Source organism: Nematolebias whitei, chromosome 16, assembly GCF_014905685.2.
Source record: "Nematolebias whitei isolate Nwh7 chromosome 16, NemWhi1, whole genome shotgun sequence".
NCBI lineage: Eukaryota > Metazoa > Chordata > Actinopteri > Cyprinodontiformes > Rivulidae > Nematolebias > Nematolebias whitei.
In genome coordinates, this window is record NC_056513.1 from 31,029,003 (window position 1) to 31,050,022 (window position 21,020).

A 21,020-nucleotide genomic window follows, 5' to 3' on the forward strand; every position below is an offset into this window, starting at 1 on the left:
GAGAGTAATAACTGAACCGGTTGAGAGTGACAGAGTGAGAGTGACAGAGTGAGAGTGATAAGTTACCTGGTGAGAGTGAACTGATGAGAGTGATAACTGACCTGTGAGAGTTAAAACTGACCTAATGAGAGTGATAACTGACTTGATGAGAGTGATAACTGACTTTATGAGAGTGATAACTGAACTGATGAGAGTGATAAGTGAACTGGTGGGAGTGATAACTGAACTGGTGAAATCCAACATTTTTCAGTCAGGTCATCTGGACAGTTTCTTTTTTTGTGTGTTGAAACTTTTCGCCTTCGGTCCGGAAGGCTTCATCAGTTAAGGAAACACACAACAAAACTGATTCTTCCCCCAACAGCTTACTCCAAAGTGGAACAAACCAGTTCTGTTTGTGATAAAATGGTCTCTTTGGTGGGAGGGTACCAAAGAAGGTACCTTTTGTGGATTTTCTTTTCATCTATTCTTTCTTTTCCTCTTCATCTATTTCTTACAACCATTTTTTTCTGTGTGATTTCCGTTGATGAAACAGTCAAAGTGTCTCTTGCTGGTTGAACCTTCATTTGTCTCCTCACCTCTTCTCTCTGCCTCTTCCTTCTCCTCTTGGCAAAGGGTCAACACATAGAATGTCATTCTTTTGTGTGTTTGCTAAAGGGACAGGAATTGCACTCACTTCAGCAAAGAATAGAGCGTCTTTATGGAGCAAGGCTGCCAGGAGGAGGTCTGTGTGTGCACGCCGCCTTGTTGTGAGGTCCACACATTACCATGGTAACCTGTAATCGTTTCCCACAATTTGTGGAGCTCAACATTAAGGCTGAAATAATTGGCTTTTTTCCTAAAGTTTTATCTCCAAACTGTCACTATTCAGAAACTTTCTGATAACTTGATTGACCTTCTGATTTTAAATGTTTTCTTGTATTTTCTGTTTGTAGTGTTTTGTTTTGTTGACAAGATTTGGCAGTATACCAGCCAACAAAAGCCACAACATTTTCAAATAAGTCTCACTATGGTAAATTTTTTTTTTTCATTGTAAATGGTACATGATGTTACAATGGTGGTTTTTGATATGGGTGATACGGCTCACAGGATGGCATCTCATTAGGGGCAGCACAAGTGCTCAGAGCCAAAGGTAAAGAAAAAAAAAGTCAGCCAGTAAACCAGTTTATCAGGAGTTGCGTGTTTGTTTTTTTCTGCTCATTTTTTGTGTTTATTGCTGGTTTTATTTTCCCTTTTGGTATATTTGTTGTTCTTGTGTTTAGTTCTGCTCCTCTGTGTTTCTCAGTTTCACTAGTTAAATTTCTGAGAGCTTTTCCCACACTTAGTTTCTGCTATTCAGTTCTGCCATGCCTGCTTACACCTGTTCTACATTCCCATTAGCTAGTGACGTGCGGATCGATACTAAAATATAGATACTATCTATATCAGACCGTTTCGCTCTAGAATCAATTCTAAAATCAAATTATAGATACTTCTGATACTTCAGTCGTTTCAGATAATGCATATCATTAACAGGAAGATGGTGGAAAGTAACTAAACTATTGAGATTGTGTCTAAATGATACGTGGTTGGAGGGAACTACTTTTTCTTTCACTTGTATAAGTGCATAATGCCTGTAGGCGGAACGGCACACTGCCCGTCAGTCTCAGTCTGTAGACACAGCGGCGGAGCTTAACAGAGTCATGTGTGGAGCTTTTTCAGCTCCAGAAACAGTCAAGAAGCAGTTTGTGAGGTTTGTGGAAAATCTGCAAAAAGCTGTAGCAACAAAACAAACCTTGTACAACCCTTCCAGTTAAATCACAACACAGAATATGAGGCACTGATGAGGCGGACAGCGGAGGAGAGCAAAGAGTCAGGTGCTGCTACTGTTAGGACAAGACAGGCTCTGGAGGAGTTCCTCAGGGCTGCAGGACTGTCCAGGTATAGAGGGAGGAAATGTGGAGCTAAAAGCTGTGCTAAGAACTGTTGCAGTCAAGTCAAGTCAACTTTATTTATAGAGCACATTTAAAACAGAACCTGTTATCAAAGTGCTTAACAACAACAACAACAACAACAACGATCAATGGGAGTAAAATTAAAGAGAATAAAAATACAATACACTAATAATAATAACTGAAGAATTAATAAAAAAGCTTTTAAAACACTTGAAATACTTTTGGTCCGAGTTGTTCAAATTAATGGTAAATGGACTGCACTTATATAGCACTTTTCTATCTGATCAAGACACTCAAAGTGCTTTACACCACAATCTGTGTCCTCATTTACCCATTCATACAGCACTCTACTATTTCTGTACAAAGACTAATCAGTGCTTTATCACATTCATACACTGATGGGACACACATCGGAGGCATTTAGGGGTTCAGTGTCTTGCCCAGGGACACTTCGGCATGTGACTGCTGGTGGAATCGAACCCCCAACTCTTGCATTGGAGGACGACTGCTCTAACCATTCAGCCACAGCCGCCCAATAATGGTTATGAAATAATTAACAAAATAAATTCATGCTTCAACAAATAGTAGCATGAGTTCAGTTTGGAGTAATAATGTGTATCACTGAGATAATCTCACATGGGCAAAAAAGTCTAGATTTATTCAGGTAAAGTTTCATAAAGAAATTATCATTTAAAGTGGATTACATAGACCAGGTGTCATCAAATTATACAGAGCAGTGGAGATAAAACAGCCTTGGTGAACTCTGAAAAATGTATACTAAAAAATATGGAAACAAAAACACATCTTAAAAACATATCTATTATTATTTAAGAGATATTTAATACATTATTTTAATAGTTTTATGATTTTCCTTATTTTATTATTTTTATTATTTGAAAAAACATTTTCACATATTTTGTATGATGTCCTGTTATTTTCTGTTGTTGTTTAAGCTCAGACTAAATTAGGCCACTATACTCTTGAGTTTAAAACAAATAAATTATTTTGTCTTGCATTCTTTATGCAACTTTGATTTTAATACACTGCTTTTTAAGGTTTACCTGACACATTAGGTGTATTTGCAGAAAGTATCTGTATCAGTATCTATATCCGATACCAGCATGAATTTGGCCCGGTATCGTATCGGACCAGAAATCCTGGTTTCAAACAACTCTATCATTAGCCTCTGCTCCAGCCAGCTCCCTCTTTTATCAACTCTCTGTTTCTCTCTCATGCCTCCTTGTCTACTTTGTAAATTTTGTGTTGCCACATCATCCTCTTTATTATAAAATAAATCTAGTTGTTTTTTTTGTTTTGTTTTGTTTTGTTTGGGGGGGGGGGGGGTGGCAGGGCAAAAGATTCACATGACAGAAACATGTCAGGAGAGGTAGAGCCTCACTTGTCGTCATAAAAAATAAATCAAGTAGACAAAGTAGATTTGTAAAATAAATAAGGGTGGCTGTGGCTGAGTGGTTAGAGTAGTCGTCCTCCAATGCGAGAGTTGGGGGTTCGAATCCACCAGCAGTCACATGCTGAAGTGTCCCTGGGCAAGACACTGAACCCCTCATTGCCTCTGATGTGTGTCCCATCAGTGTATGAATGTGATTTAAAAGCACTGATTAGTCTCATTAGAATGATTTGTTCAATTAGCTTTGTAGAGATCTAGTGCTGTATGAATGGGTAAATGAGGCACAGATTGTAGTGTAAAGTGCTTTGAGTATCTTGAAATAAGATAGAAAGGCACTATATAAGTACAGTCCGTTTACAAATTATGCTTTATCTTGTTTTATTTCTTTATAATTCCAGTGAAAAAAAATCCACTCATTTTATATTTTACATCCTTGCCAAGTATGGACTGGAGGTCCCACAAAGACTTCCAGATTCAGACCTACAAACAGGTGACAGCTAACCAACCGGACGTTGTGGTGGTCGACGAGCAAGAGAAGAAGATAGTGGTGATAGATGGAGCAACCCCAAGAGATTAGAGCATCAAGAAGAAGGAGCAGCTGGAGAAATGTAAAGGGCTGAAAGAATAAACATAGAAGTTGCAGAGAATCAAAGCTTCAGTAGTCCCAGTGGTCACTGGAGCACTTGGTGCTGTGACCCCAAAACTGGAAGAGCGCTAACAGATCCCAGGAACAACCTCGGACATCTTGGTCCAGAATACTACAGTCCTAGGAACAGCTAAGATACTGAACATATCCCTCAAATGCCTCAGGTAGAGGACCAGAGTTTGAAGTGAAGTGGAACCGTCCACATGAAAAGTGAATGAGTAGGGCGAGCTACAAGTTTATTTATACATTAGGGATGCACAATATTGGATTTTTGGCCGATATCTGAAATGCCGATATGTTAAAACTTGTTTAGCTGATAAATGATTTTTTTATATACCTTCCTTTGTCAGAACATAGCCCTCTTATTTAGGCTTATTTGCTACAAAACTTGTGTAACAGCTGTAAGAGCTGGTGACATATATTCAGTAACAGCCATATGATATGCATAGTTCTTTAACTTATATTAAATGAAATGTGTTAAATATTATTTATTAGCATTAGTCACCTGCAATGCTGTCTCACTTGTGGAGGCTTGTTCCAGGTTCCTAGCTGCAGTGTGGGATCCTCTGCACTCTTGTGCATGAAGGACAGCTTTTTAAGTTAAATGTTTTTGTCTATCCATTGTGCAGTAAGACTAATCATGCTAACGAGGCTAACACGACATCCAAATGTCTGTGGTAAAACTCACCCAAGTGCTATTGGCTATTAGCTTCTCAATGACGTTGCAAATGACGGCTTGTAACTCGGGTAAGGCTACGTCGGAAAAATATCTCCGACTGTGGACGATGTAGCGAGGCGCAACATATTCCTAAAATCTTCGGAATCCGACATCCTCAACGAAAACAAAACTTTTAGACCACCAACATTTTGACTTCTTCCTCTCCGCTGTGATCAGATCAGGTAGGCGTGCGTGACATCATCATGTTGTGCTGGTGCTGCAGGCATCCTTGTCACTGGGTTGTCATACAAAAACAGCACCTTTTATATCATTGGTGACAGAGTCAGTCAGAGTCAGAGTTTCTTTATTGTCATTCGCACCTCATGTGGTACATGTGGTGGAGCGAAATTATGTACACGGGGTCCCAGTTACATCCGACAATAAAATGTATAAGAAAAAAAAAAAACAGTAATAACATCTAAGATATGAACTAAGAAAAACACCAACTAAATATACACTAAGCACTCATAACATAAAACATTGAACATCAGCACAAACATGAACATGAGTCTGTGAGCAGATGTGCACGCATGAACACATCAACATTGAAACAGATCAGCAGCAACATGAAACAGATCAGCAGCAACATGATATGGTTTTTCACAGTGATTATTCTAGTTAGAGATTCATGAGTCTAACAGCCTCAGGGTAGAAGCTGTTCCTCAGTCTAGTGGTTCTACACTTAATGCTCCTTAACCTCCTTCCTGAGGGGAGTGGGGCAAAAAGTGTGTGTGCTGGGTGGGTGGGGTCCTTCATGATGCAGGTGGCCCTCTTCCTGCATCTGGAGGTGTAGATGTCTGTGATGGTGGGGAGGCTGATTCCGACAGATTTCAGCCTCCCCACCATCACAGACATCTACACCTCTATTGGAGGTGTCTATTCAAAGTTTTAAACATTCTACTTTCATCAAATAATACAATAAAGCGTCTTTGAGTATTTAGAAAAGCACTATACAAATAAAATGTATTATTATTATATAAAAAAAGTCATTTAGTTAAAAGCTGAAGGGGTTGGATGATTGTTGTAGTTTTAAAGGCTCAGCTGAAGCTGTAGTGAACATCATTCAATTTAACATCAAATCAATTTGTAGGTTTTTATTTTTCTATTTATCATTTTGCCGTACAGCACTTTTAACTGTAACTCTACAAATATGCATTTAGGTGTCTTGTTAATCATCTAACATCACATCTGAACCTCTCGCAGCTGCAGTGACACAGAAGTAGCACTGGATTGTCACATCGGCAGAGTAAAGTAAAGAGGAAGAATAGTGAAGGTGCTAGAAAGAGACATAGTGAAACATTGAGGAGGACTATGAGGAAAAAGGTGAGATGGATGTATTTGCATTGTCAGGCAGAATTTTATTAAGTGCTCAGCAAAAGTAATAAATTGCCCAAAGGTTTCAGACTGTGCTGATCAAAGCAGAAATCTAGGAGGGATACATTTATTTATTGTGCAACAATAAATTATTTAGAGGGGTTTTTGTATCAGGTGATAAGATGACCATGAGTTTCTTAGATCATTTCGTTCTTAGTGGCATAAACTGTCCATTAAGGACTAAATCTGTTGTGTATTATGATGGCTCTTTACCATTTCTTTATTTTACTTTTTGTTAGAAATACTCATCTACATTTGTACATATACTGTCTTTTTTCATACAGTTTTTTTCTGAACGAGCATAGTCCATAAGGCTCATGTTCCTGATCATAAATATAAGCTGCCTCCCACACTAGCAGCTTACATATCTTATTATTCTTGCTTGTACAAAGTGCCTGTTGCATGGTTACTGAGGTACTGGCCGAAGGTGGAAAAAAAACATATTTTTGTGCCTATAGCTGAATGGTTCATTTGGTTCATGATTAATTTACTGAATGGTGAAACTAATTTATCAACCCGTTTTAAAATTAGGAACACAATTTCAGTCTTCATTAGCTTTAATTGATCAGAGACATCTTTGCTTATCATGTCCTGAATAAATTCAATACAAGATTTTATTCATAGATGTGAAGGTGGTTGATGGTTGTGTACCCTTCTATTCCAAAGTTTAGTATGTTTGATTGACTTGATTTTAATTTTTTTTTTTTTTTTTTTTTTATCTTAAAGGAACATTTTTTGTTCTCAGAAGGTCAAAGTTTGCACCACAGGCATCTTTTATTACTTTTTATTTTTTGTTGGCTTTCAGAGTACAATAGCAGCTAAAAAGTGTAATACACCAAACCTAATGTTTAGTTAAAAGCTTTTACTTTGACCAAATCTCTGTCCAAGCCAAAGGATCTGCCCCTGTTGCTAAGAGGGTCTAGGAAAGCCCACCTCTGCCAGGTCCTGTTTGTGTCATCTAGAGGACCTGAAATGCCCTGCCTCTGCTGGCTCCCATTGCTCCCAGTAAGGGTGTCTGGGCTGATCTACCTCCATGTCCACCTGCCCTCAACTCACCTCTGCTTGTTTTAAAACCAGCTGCGCAGAAGATCCAGCAAGACACTTTTCTACCTGTTACTGCATTAGTTGTTAACTGGGCCTAGAAAGCCTCTGTTCCAAGGCAATGCCCCTCAACCACATCTGGTAGACAGGAGGTCCAACAGGAGGCTGCCTGCTCCTTTTCTGGGTTCTTTCTTGCCAGTTCCTGCTTCATGCATCAAGGGGTCCTTGAGGACTCTCTTACAGCTCAGTTCTGTTGTATACCACCACACCTCACCAGGAGCCTCTCTACCTGTTCCAGCCATTGAGGTGATCTTAATGGATGTCTCTCTGGTTGTTCTTAATGGGTCTGACTTGTACAGTGTCTGCTCCTGCCATAAGTGGATTTTGCCGGATGCCTGTCTGCCTTCTCCGGTTGCTGAGGGATATGCAATGCTTCGGTGCAAGGCACCAAGGAGGTTCTACTGTCTTACCTCCTTTTCAAGCTGTCAAGGGGCCTCTCTGTTGCTGCTTCAACCATCAAAGGGGTTCTCATGATTCACCCTCTCCTGTTTCTTCACTTGCTTTTGATGGGGTCTTGCTGGATATCTCTCTATCTGCTCCAGTCATCAAAGGGGTTCTTCCATGGCAACCGCCAGAACTGTCACATCTGTCAGGGTAGCCCCTGGGCTGATGAATTGAGCTGTCCTTTTAGTCACTGGTCCTTCCTTCTAGGCCTCCTTTCACCCAGTTAGGATGGACATTTTGTTTGTTGTGAGACATCAGGAACTGTCTCTTTGAGAGGGAGTATCATAATGGTTGGGGTTTGGTTTTGATTTGGTTTACTCATCTAACCCATCCTTTTTTTTTTTCCAGAGAATGTTCTTAGTTTTTGGATCTACCTTGACATGGCAGCACCTTATGTTTACTCTTACATATGTCTTGTTTGCCCATGCCTAGGTCCTTCCCATCTCAACGCATGACTTGAACAAATGCTTGTGAAATTGCAAGCTAGGCAGCAGACTAAATAATGTCTCATGAAGTGACATAAACATAGTTCAAGTTTGTGTTGTAGCTCAAACCAGTCTTTTTCAAACATTAAACAAGTAATTCTGATTCCTAATCCTAACCCAGTAACTCTGTTACCATAAACCTGACCAAAGAGAAAGTAAAAATTTGAATTAAACTAGTCTTTTTAATTGTAGTGTGACAAGTTAACTTATTGGACAAAAAGTTAGTGAACTTAAAATGTTATACACTAAAAAGTATTAATTAAATTCTTCTTTTTTATTATTAAAGAAATCTCTTGTACAAATATGTTATTTCAGAGAAAATCTCATTTGAATTAAGTCATTGTCAACTTCACATTGCCACGACATTCATGTTGGTTATAGGTGTGTAGAAACTTCCAAGTGAAACCTGGTTTGACAAAAGGTTGGTGAGGCTTTCATTATTTCTTTGAGTTACAAAAATAATTAAAAATAATTGTAAATAATGTTGCAAATGATTTGTTTTATCAAGACATAAGCCACAAATGGAAACAAGAAAGCGATAATGAAACACTTATCTCCCATTTTCTCCATTAACTTGTCCTTCAACATTAAATGTTTGGCACGTTCTTCAAAAAAAAAAAAAAACTTTATTAATCCCAAAGAGAAATTATTTGTTGTTGTAACTCGTGATCCTCATTTCATTAAGAGATGTTATAGATGCAGATGGCTGTAGGCAGGAAGGATCTCTTGTAAAGGTCCATCCCACAATGGATCCTAAGAAACTGGCTGCAGATGCCGTCTGATCCGTCCACCCAGACTCGGCTGGCCTCTCGGTTCGCCTTGGGCTGTAGGACCGCTCAAATGCTGGGCAGAACTCCTCCCAGAGCGATGGCCACTCCTCCCAGCAGTTTGCTGAGCTCCTCATCACTGTGGACCGCCAACTGTAGGTGCCGAGGGACGATCCTGTCCTTCCACTGTCATGAGCCATGTTTCCTGCTAGTTCCAGGATCTCAGTGATCAGGCACTCGAGCACAGCTGGCAAGTAGATGAGAATGCGTCCACAGAACATCCTTTTCAACTCACTTGAGATTTGGGGCTGTAGTTGAGATATTGTAGGAGCTTTTGAGATGTTAATCAGCTGCTGTTGGTTGTAGAAAACTGCCTTGTTGCCATGGTTACGCATCATAACATATGTCCAAAACTAAAAAATTTCAGTAAAAATCCTTCCAGCTGCACAGCATCTGATACCAGAGGAAACAATCATCCAAAAAAATGTGATTTACATCCAGAAAACGAGGAATTAAAGTTTCCAAAAGCAAAATCTCAAAATGAAAGTAATAGAGCTGCTCCAACATGCAGCCACCTTGAGCGGCGCAATAAAAAGAGCCCCAAAGAGATATCAAAGAGATTGGGCAACATTCACTCAATAGATGAAATGATTCTTAATGAATACGATGGATAACTGATTATTTCACTGAAAGTTAAATATGATTGTTCCTTTAAGCTGTTTCTGAATGACGAACTGGGTGGGGAAATGTTGCCCAACAAAAACTGGTCCACAAGTTGCTCCTAGTAAGATAATTCTGTTTCAGAAACAGAGGTACATTAGTCCCTCGATATTTTGTGGTTCAACTTTTGCGGACTCATTCTTTCATGGATTTTCAACATAAGATTGTACACGACACACGGTTGGCTGATTGATGGAAGGCGACCAACCAGAGCATTGTGCTGAGGGGCAGACTGGCCATCGGGAGCACCGGAACATTGCCCAGTGTCCTGGCCCACTCAGTGATTGCCGAGGGACCCCCTCCTTTCTCTTTCTGAGGCTATTTGTCACATTAGAGCAGAGACACACAACAGGCGGGCGCACAACCTGTTGTGTGTCTCTGCTCTGCTATGACAGACAGACTCAGAAAGAGAAAGGAGGGGTCAGGTCTGTCTTTCCCCATCGCTACTGCTCATGAAGCTACAGTGAGACGGACACCTGAGGGAGCGGTATGGATTGTTTATTTAAAATAATCAAGTGCAGCTGGAACCAAGCCTTTGATCCCCCTCAGTGATCATTGAGCAGGCCAGGCCACCGGAAAATGTCCCAGTGCTCTCGATGGCCAGTCTGCCCTGGCGATTGGCTCAATAACCATAGCATCAGACTGTCTGCTTTCTTTCGCTATGATCTTTTAGAGTGTTTAGAGAGTTTAGAACATTGTTAAGAACATTGCAAAAGTGTGGGAAAGGTTTATAAAGCCTTAAAATACATATAAATACTAAAATAAATATAACGTCCCTACTTTGCAAATTTTCACTGCAATTTTCATTTACACCTATTGCGGGGGTGTCTTGAATGTAACTCTCGCGACAAGTGAGGGACTACTGTACTGTACTTTTTAAAAGTATGCTGGTTGTAAAATGATGCTGCAGGTGTTCCAAAGTCACAATGAGGTAAAGGCTGTGTGTTGATGAAGGGAACTGAAGTACGTTTGAAATTCCAGAAGTGTATTTAGTGCTAAATGATATATTCTCCTTCATCTCCTGTCCTTCTGTTTTCCCTCTCTCTTCGCCCGTCTCCTCCATGGTTTTCATCTTTTCCTTTGTGCAGATGAGCAACAAGCGCTCCAACAGTTTCAGGAGGGCCATTCTGCAGGGGAGCAGGCAGCCAAAAGGCTGCAGTCTCAGAGATGAGGTCGGCTTGGGGCTGCCCCAGCGGTTAGTTCGTCACGTTGCCTACGAAACTTTGCCCCGTGAGGTCGACCGCAAGTGGTACTTTGACAGCTACACCTACTGCCCCCCTCCCTGGCTCATCTTGGCCATCACTATTGCTGAGGTAAGTTGTTTAAGATGAGAAAACCATTAAGTGTTCATCAGTCCTTTTTTTAAATAAAAATTGTAAATATGAGTTTTAAATTGTAGTGGTGTTATGGAGGTATGAACAAACAAATGTTTATCAAAATAGTGTGAACTGATTTTTTTTTTTAGTTTGACCTTACTATAAATGAAACATCAGTGGAGCCAGCGGGACACGCATGTTAAGATAACGCCAAATAAAAATGTAGCCATTTTGATGTAAACTGTAGAAAACGTTTAAAAAGAACAAAGATAAAAAACATGCTGCCAGTGGCTTATTAAGGTCACAATGGTAACCACTCACTTATATCTCCCACTCCGTTATTGAATTCCTAATCAAAGACAGACAGAAATGCAAAGTACAGATGAACCCTCAAACAAACAGTCACTGGGTAAGAAAAATAAATTAAATTGAAAGAATTCTTGAATCGTAAGTGGAAGAGGGGTCTGACTATCACATGAAAATGTTTTTGTGCCTCTAGTGTTATATGTAGGATATAAGATTGTCTACAAAGCCTCTTTGCTTCTCAGTTTAAAATCCAACGTTCAGATGAATTGGTTATACAACAAAATGTCTACATTTTAACGTAAACCAAATGTAAAGTGTGGAAACAGAAAGAGTTTGCACAAACTTTAGACAGAAAGATAACACACAATTTAAAACCTGGTGTGTGACGTCGTACTGTAAGTTGAATGTTTTGTGATAAATTCTTCAAAAATCAAAAATAAACTGCTGGTGGAGATTCTCAGTCATCCAGTCATGGTCAATAAAAACAGTAAAAAAAAAAAATAAACAGTTGAACTTATATTCTGTAGCTGAAAACGTTTCACTTCCTGTCTGGGAGGCTTTATCAATTCAAAGCATCATCTTCCTGGTTATCTTCACTTCCTGGTCGATGCACATCTCTCTTTTAAGCCGCATGTCAAACGCTTGATAAAGAAACTGAAAATAAAACTGGGTTTCTTTTTCAGAAATAGACCTTACCTTGTTTTATAATGTAGCTTGATTTTATTTTGTTTAACTTCAAACTTATTAATGCTAATTTCAGCTTGGTCTGCTCATTTCAGCTTATTTTTGCAAGTTTCAGCTATTTCTGCTATTTCAGCTAGCATTTAGCTGTTTTTATGCTAATTTCATCTTTTTCAGCTAATTCCATGTTTTTTGCAATCATTTAAACTTTTTTTTTGCCTAAATCTGAAAACATGCTCCCCCGACTTTCTTCTAATAATTCAAGCTTCTTTCTGCTTGTTTTAGCTACTATTCAGCTGTTTTTATAAAATTTTAGCTTTTCTCAGATAATTTCAACTTTATTGTGCTAATTTATGCATATTTCAGCCTTACTGGACACAGTGAAGCACCCTCCACTTCCTTTTGGAAATTTAAGCTTCTTTCTAGATTTCGTTAGCTACTATTCTACTGTTCTAGAATTGCGCCGCTCAAGGTGGCTGCATGTTGGAGCAGCTCTGTTACTTTCATTCTGAGATTTTGCTTTTGGAAACTTTAATTCCTGGTTTTCTGGATGTAAATCATATTTTTTGGATGATTGTTTCCTCTGGTATCGGACGCTGTGCAGCTGGGAGGATTTTTACTGAGACTTTTTTGGCTTTGGATATTTGTTATGATGCGTAACCATGGCAACAAGGCAGTTTTCTACAACAGCAGCTGATTAACATCTCAAAAGCTCAAATAATATCTCAACTATGGTCCCAACTCTCAAATGAGTTGAAAAGGATGTTATGTGGACGCATTCTCATCTACCTGCCAACTGTGCTAGAGTGCCTGACCACTGAGATCCTGGAACTAGCAGGAAACACGGCTCATGACAGCGGAAGGACAGGATCGTCCCTCAGCACCTACAGTTGGCTGTCCGCAGCTATGAGGAGCTTGGCAGACTGCTGGGAGGAGTGGCCATCGCTCTGGGAGGAGTTCTGCCCAGCATTCAGACTGTCCTACAGTCCAGGGGAACCGAGAGGCCAGCGGCGTCTGGGTGGACGGATCGGACAGCATCTGCAGCCAGTTTCTTAGGATCCACTGAGGGATGGACCTTTACAAGAGCCATCAGCATCTATAACATCTCTTAATGAAATGAGGATAACGAGTTACAACAACAAATTAATTTCCCTTTGGGATTAATAAAGTATTATTGAATTGAATTGAATTCAGCTGTTTTATAGAAAAACTAGGATAACTCTGCCATTTTTTGAGTTATTCAGCTGAAATTTGGCATATTGGTAGCTGACAACGATCCCTAATAGACTCTGACTGAAAATCAAAAATTCAAGATGGCCGCCTTAGCCAAAAAAGGAAAAATACCAGAAATCAGCCAATTTTAGTCATATTGAGCTGAAAGTTGGTGTGATGATAGCTGACAATGTTTCCCATCAAGTGCCGCATGAAAATCAAAAATCCAAGATGTCTGCCAATCCTACTTTTGAATGGATTTAACTCAGCCATTTTTACACATACAGAGCTGAAATTTGGTGAGGGTATAGCTGAGAACGTTCCCTATCCCATACTGCATCCAACTCGAAAATCCAAGATGGCCGCCTTAGCTGAAAAAGAAAAAATACGATAACTCAGGCATTTTTTGAGTTATTCAGCTGAAATTTGGTAAAATGCTAGCTGAGAACAAACACATAGTACTGTCACATCAATAGTTTACATTGGCAGCAGCCTGGCAGTCCATTACATTAGGAACAATTGTGCACTTTCTGCTTCCTTCTGATATTTGAAGCTTCTTTCTGCTGTTTTAAGCTACTTTTCAGCTGTTTTCTTGTAATTCTTAAGCAAGAAGCATGCACACTTGCATTTTTGCAGGAAATGCAAATTCTCTAGTTTTATATGCATTTTATGTCAGTTTATTGTTGGGTGTACCTTATCTGTAATTTGTCTAAAACAGGGCTCTCTTGAAAACAAGTCCTCATGACTCAATGAGACTAACCTGTATAAATAAAGGTTGAATGGATGAAAACCTCCCAGATTGGAAGCATAACATCTTTTGATTCAGAATAGAAGTCCAATTGTTTTGTTTTTAACTTATTTTTTGGATGAAAATTAAATTTCAGTTCATTCAGGTAAGTCTAATTATTCCATAGCAGTTTAAACTTTGAATGTTTCTCCCATGAAGGATGTCTGAACTGTAGAGAGCACCGTGTTTTCTCACTTGTTTCAACAAGATCCAGTTGCTGTCTATGGAGAAAATTTCCCAATGCTTTTTTATTTTATTTTGTCTACTTCTTACAGTATACTTTTACCAAAAGTTATAGCAAACTATTATGAATCCAGCTGCACATTTTGGTATTGGTATTGGTATTGGTATATAGTTTATTCATTTTAAAAAAGTACAAAACAATTCCATAACAATATAAAAAAGATACAAAAGATTTAAAATGAAAGGCAGCAGAAAGAAGAAAAAATCTTATTATATCTGCCCCTTTTTTCAAACAATTATTTCAGACATAATAATCTTCAAGTATATGAGGGACAACATGTGAACCAAAAATTGTTACAAACCAGACTAACAGGCAAAAAAAGACTAAGGGTGCTTCAATGCATATGGATTGGTTTCTGTAATACAATACACAAGTTAGCCTAATAAATAAGGGTTGTGCTCATCTTTCATCTATTTACAAAAGTAATCCATGTTAATGTCATATTTGTTGGGATGCATAAATCATACAATTATTCCTCTAAGTCCCCGGTGTTTGTTGTGCTCTGCCAGGTAGCAGTGTTCATGTATTATGGAATCCAGCTGGATCGCTTAGTCCTGCAGGTGTCCAGCCCATCCTTCCTAAAGAGCCCCCTACCATACCACCCCCAGCTCCGAGCCCAGGCCTGGAGGTACTTCAGCTACGTGTTCATGCACACTGGGTGAGTGTTTCTTTTTCATTTTTACTTTTGTAATCAAAAAATAATTTTGCGTAACAGTTTTTGGCTCGACTTTTGCCTTTTAAATTTAGATTTGTTTTAATGTATGTTTATCTCAAAGGATTAGAAATTAGGCGTTGACTGAGACATTGCGGTGGTGACAGAAATGCATTGTCAAACTCTGGTACTGGTCAATGTGTCCAAACATTTCTGCTCTCTCTGGGGTGATGTAGGTCTATGTGATTTGGAAATCTAAAACTGATGAAAGCTTGTTGCATAAAATTTTCATTTAGACAAACACACAGTTGTTATTTTTCCACATTACAAACCAAACAACAAAGACGATAACAAATGAGATAACAAATGAGGCAAGTAAGCAATTATGTTACGCTACAGCTAATAATTGTCACTACGTGAGAAATTTCATAACAAACCAGCAAAAGTTCAGTTATCGTCTGGGATAGCTGTTGTGTTAATGTCCCAAAGAAGTGATTATTCTTGGATTAGTGGTGTCATGTGCATACGCTTTGATGCTGCTGTCACTATAATTCAATATATATTATATCATAATTAAAAACAGGATCAATCCCACTGGATATTCTCTTCTTTTCTGCGAGCAGAGAAATGTGTGTTTATCAGTTCAATCCAGGTCAAACAGATTTAATTACTCTATGGGTAATTTAGTACAGCAATACAAAGAAGTGAACAAATGGTCATTTACTTCAGAGAACCTGCAGCTTGTGATGGTATTAAGGCTGGCAGGGTATGGTAAAAAGTTCAACTTTAAGGGACCAGGAAGAAAAGGAGATGTCACAATCTGTTTTTTTGTTTTGACAGCAACAAACAATAACGTGACAGAAGGACGCTCCAAAGGGTTTGGACTTTTATGGAAGTGGGGCTTTAGGAAAAAATCGACTCTGGGAATGAACAACTTTGGGAAATCCAACAATTTTCAGTCAGGTCATCTGGACAGTTTCTTTTTTTGCTGAAACGTTTCACCTTCCATCCAGAAAGCTTCATCAGTCAGGGAAACACACAACACAAAACTGATTCTTCCCCCAACAGCTTACTCCAAAGTGGAACAAACCAGTTATGTTGGTGCTAAGATGGTGTCTTTGGCACTCTCCCTCCTCCATTGCCAGCCCTCTTCCTCGTCGATAGTCATGCCAAACTGGTTCAAAGCAACAAAGTCCATGCTCAATAATCCAGGTATACAATCCAACATTTTTCAGTCTGACTGATTTTTCATTGACTGATGAAGCCTTCTGGATGGAAGGTGAAACGTTTCAGCAAAAAAAAAAAAAAAAGAAACTGTCCAGATGACCGGACTGGAAAATGTTGGAATGTATACCTGAAATATTGAGCATGGATTTTGTTAACTTTGGGAAATCCTCCCTGAATGAATGTGATTAACTTTTTCAGTGTTCTTCGATAAATTTAATCCTCCCACTACAAAAGTATCAGTAGTTCAGACTAGGTTATGGATTACATTTTAAAATATGGCGTGAACACGGTGCCAGAACAAACTTTGCTCGAGGTCTAGAATTTTTTTAAGCATAGTGCAAATGCTGGCCAACACCTTTTTGACAAATATAGCTTGTAAGTTTTAAAAGTAACCCTCCGCCATGAAAGATGGACGACTGTGCAATCACCTAATAATAATAATTAAAAAAAAAATACATTGTTTGTCCATTCGTATGCACATTAGTTCTTTTAGCTAAATATTTCATGAACCCCGTGGATGGATTTTCATGACATTCCCAGAAAATAATAACTGTATATACATCTACAACTGATTCAAGATGGCAGCCACAGTCCAACATTGAAACGGCTTTAACTCAGTCAGTGTTACCGATGCTGAGCTATAATTTGTTGTGGTAGTAGCTGAGAGTCATCTCCCAGCACACATTTTGAGGGCTAACAGGTAAACATTGCTTTTGTTGTCCTTGTTAATTTAACAATTGTAAATAAGAAATATAATATTAGAGCTCTAAGTCAGACAGAGACTTTGATAGAAGAAAAGCACCAAAAACAGTTTGACGTTAAAGACCAGGTTTGTTTGTTCACTTCAGTGTATCTTCACTAAACACAAACATGGAAAAGTCTCGCAACGTGCAGTTTTCATACTCCAACAACAATTTCACAGAAAAGAACTGAGATGAATACCTGGTCTAATTTGTTGATCACAGCTTAGCAATGCTAATATTGTTAGCTTCAGACCTATATATGTTTGTAATAACTATTAGATTTTTCCTGCTTTTGTGTTCAGGTTTCTTCACATTTGAGAAGTAAGCTCAGGTACTCAGAAGTTAGTGAGGATTATTTGGTTAAAGAAAAGGGAATTAATTTCTTGTGTAAAATCATTATAGGTGTCTAAAACTTGTTGTAGATCATAAAACAACAGCAAAGAAACTTGTGTTTGTGCTCCGTGGGACTTTAAGTTGGGTTGAGGGTAGGTGTGGTGCAGAGGTTAGAGAGGGTGGGCCTGTGATCAGAGGGTCACCGGTCAACTCCGTGGTTCATCTCCTCAGACAGACAACATCAAAAATGTGGGAGGAAAAGGTGAAACATCCACATCTGCCTCCACCCTCATTTTCCCCACTCTGGGCTCATGATGATTTATGTCTATATTCTGATTTACTTCATTTTGTATGTTGCTTTGTATGTTGCCTGTTTTTCTGCCTGTACAGCACTTTGGTTGGCCTTGTCGCTGTTTTAAGTGCTCTATAAATAAAATGGTATGGTATGATCCAGGCCCTTAAACCCCCCACCCCAGCTGCTCCCCGGGTGCTTTTAGATGGCAGCCCACTGCTTCACATGTGTGCTCACATGTGCAGTGGGAAAAATTCAGAGAATTGATGACTTCATTGGGGATTAATAGAGGACAAAAAAAGTTCTCTGTTTTTCCTGACTTTGGGAAAGTCTTTCTCTATTGTTTATTGGAGTTTGAAAAGGCATTTAAAGAATATGACAAAATCATATCAGCACCTTTAAGCATCCATCCATACATCTATTCATCCATGCATCCATCATCTTTACCTGCTTCTTCCTTTTTGGGTCATGGTGCCCATGTCCAGCAGTCACTATGTGAGAGGCGGGGGACACCCTGGACAGGTCTCCAGTCCATCACATGGACACATAGAGGCAAATGAGACAAACAACCATTCACTGTCTCTCTCACACCTAGGGACAATTTACCAATCAGCCTAACATGCATGTTTTTGGTCTGTGGGAGGAAATTGGAGTACCCAGAGGAAACTATGATCTTCTCAATGAGAGGCAGCAGCTCTACTAACAGTCACCGTGCCACCTAACCGTTAAGCAGCAAGCTAATAAAGATCTCTTCCAGTTACCGAACAGGTGTTGAAAAAGTAGCGAGCTTCTGCAGCAGGACAGAGTTTCTTTCTCCCTTCTTCAGCCTCTCTTGAACCTCGCTAACCTCGGAAAAACCTTCTAACATCCACATCAATTGTTTGCGATTCTTTGTAAGATTCTTTTCAAATCAGCAATTAGCATTTCAGACAAGTGCCAGCGGAGTGATGTAGCAGCGATGTTCAGCTGTGTGCTCTCATGATAAAAACAATAAATGGAGCTTTTGTTGAGTCTCCTGAAAAAGCGTGTTCATGTGAAGACAATAGGATCCGTCACGGGTACGCAGAGCTCTGCCCGATGCAGCAGCCTGTAGATAAAGATAGGGTCCAGAGCAGAGAGGTCATTATTATTATTATTTTCTTGATGATTCTTCAGATCATTTGTAGTAAGGTTCTGTGGAAGAAATATGAACAATCAATGTATTTCCTGTTGTAGACATTAACATATATAAAGAAGGACTAAGCATCTCAGCCAGTTCTAAATTGAAGCCAAAATATCCTCTCTCTTTTTTTAGATGTTACCACGTTGTATTTTTAGAAGCAGCTGTGCTCAGGAAGTGGGACCTTACCCTCAAAACTCCCACCTTCTCACCCAAACCCACTAAAAGGCTGTGAAACTGTCAATCACAGTGTAATGTGATACTTTTCTTAAGAAGCAAAGAAGTTATTAAAGTCATTAAAACTAAAATTATAGAAAATATACATTTTTCTTAAACAAAGATCAAGTAAAATATGCATGAATCAGCACAAGAACTGTTTTTTAATCAGGATTGGTGGTTGTTTTCTTTTTTTTTGGTAGATTTAGTTTTCTTTTTTCATTTATTCTTTTTGTTATTGTTTATTTTCTGCGTTTTCCTTGTGTTCTGGTGTTCACGTATTTTTTTAAAGCCCCTTCTTCATGGGCGTGGCTTTACTCCGCTTTCATCAACTCAGTATCGGTCAAATGTGTCTCCATCACCTGCTCCTACTTGGTTTTTGGAACAGACTCAGTTGTGGTTCTAAGCGAGCCGAGCTGAGCGAGACATCAGCAAACTGCAGCCGTGGTTTGGTCCGTGGAGTGACGTCACTGTCCTCCTGAAGTGCCATTTTCAATCTGATCGTTGTAGAGTGTTCGTTGCTGAGACAGAGAGCTGCAAATCACATGTCATACTGTGGTTGAATGATAAGGTGCAAATCTTTTAATCAATTTTATCAAATGATTGCGTACAGCATGAGCTCAATGGAGCAACAAGGAACGAGCGAGTTTACCAGGAGGTGTCGGAGAAACTGGCCGCCCACGACTACACTCACACTTACAAACAGGGACATTACAAATTAACAACAAAAAAGTCCCAACTACTGGACGATAAAGGATCACAATGGAACCAGAGCTACCGCTTGCCCACAATCCCACCCAGTGAGTGAGGGGGAGACACACCTACACTTGAGTAGAATTAGGGCTTAATTTGTGCCAGATCCTGTCGGAACAGGATCCGGGAACACTCTTATTTTGACAAGGTGCGTTCCGGTAACTGTTTCCTTGGATCCGGTAACTCTCAGGATTACTAATAATAAAGTTCATGACTGCCTTGAACGAATAAAACTTATATTGGATATGTGATCTGAAAACAATTACATAAACACTAATTTTAAACACAACAGGCACTTACAACTTCTTAATGTCACATACGAGCTGCCTCTTCAAGTAAGCATTTCCACCTCTACCCTTAAAAATCGCCCCCCCCCCCCCCCCCCCCCAAAAAAAAAGAAAAATGGTGGGGGTGAGTGCCAAGCTAACCAGGCAGTCATCCACAGGCAGCCGCCATGAGCAGTTGAAGGAGGCGCCTGGAGGTTTCACATTTGGGGTCTGACAACAGGACAGTGAATTCAGCAGAGAAGAGTCAACTCGGAACTGTCAAGTGTGTGTGTGTGTGTGGGGGGGGTAGGATGCTTGACAGAAGTGGACTGTTTACAAATGTAGATAAACTTAGATAAACCCATTAAAACAAACCAAAATGCAGGAAATTATTCAAAATGTACTGGGGGAGGAACCCCCGACCCATCAGCTGGCCTGCCCACTATTTGTTTTCCGGCATCAACTGGTTTACAAATTAAGCCCTGAATAGAACCGAAGTGATGAGTGGTTCCTAACAATGGAGAAGTGGATTTACTCTCAGTACTTTCTCGTCAGTCAGTCCTGCCCCTTCCATTCACACCTGTTCTCTGTTAGCATTAGTCTCACTTGTCACCACTTACCTCATCAGTCCCGGTCCTCACTCTTGTTCACTCGTTTTGAGTTTATGCAATGTCTGATTGTCTTCCATGTTTTGGTGCTTTTGCTGCCGCACCAGCATTTTTGTTTTAATTCATATTATTTTTTATTATTGAATCATCTTTTACACCAGTCCTGATGAAAGTTTACATCCTTGGGTTTTCACCCGTAATTTTTTTTTTTCCTTTTAGTTGAGAAAACATCCCATTTGGAGTGGGAAACAGCATTTTTACTGCAGCCCGCCTACAGAAGGCACACATCCATGGTGGTTTCAACTTCCAGCTTCTGGTCTTGTGTCTAGTCATAATACATGTCTGTGATTTCCAGATGATTCTTTGAACAAACAGTTTATAGAAATAATGTAATTCTGGCAGGACTGATGAGCTAACGAAGTATAGATCCATGTAAGGTCAACCAGTGGGGATGTTCAGCTTCAACCTTAAAATAATCATGTTGGTTTGTGAAAACACAATTTTATAGGCTGTTACATCACTTTTTATCTTACATGTTTATTTACATAAACCGTCATGTTTTTCGCTAACCCTGAGAGCACCAGGAACAGGCTGAGCACGTCTGGTGCTGGCTGGAAGACATACGGCAAAA

The 21,020-nt window shown here is 39.4% G+C and overlaps 1 protein-coding gene across 1 annotated transcript in view; it reads left to right on the forward strand.

The window, feature by feature from the left end:
• Nucleotides 1–21,020, forward strand: part of rhbdl3 (rhomboid, veinlet-like 3 (Drosophila)) — a 54,971-nt gene that overhangs the window by 14,230 nt on the left and 19,721 nt on the right. Inside the window, exons 3-4 of the mRNA XM_037690577.1 lie at nucleotides 10,683–10,907; nucleotides 14,650–14,798. Of these exons, the coding sequence (XP_037546505.1) occupies nucleotides 10,683–10,907; nucleotides 14,650–14,798 (374 nt within the window). The remainder of the gene's footprint in view (nucleotides 1–10,682; nucleotides 10,908–14,649; nucleotides 14,799–21,020) is intronic.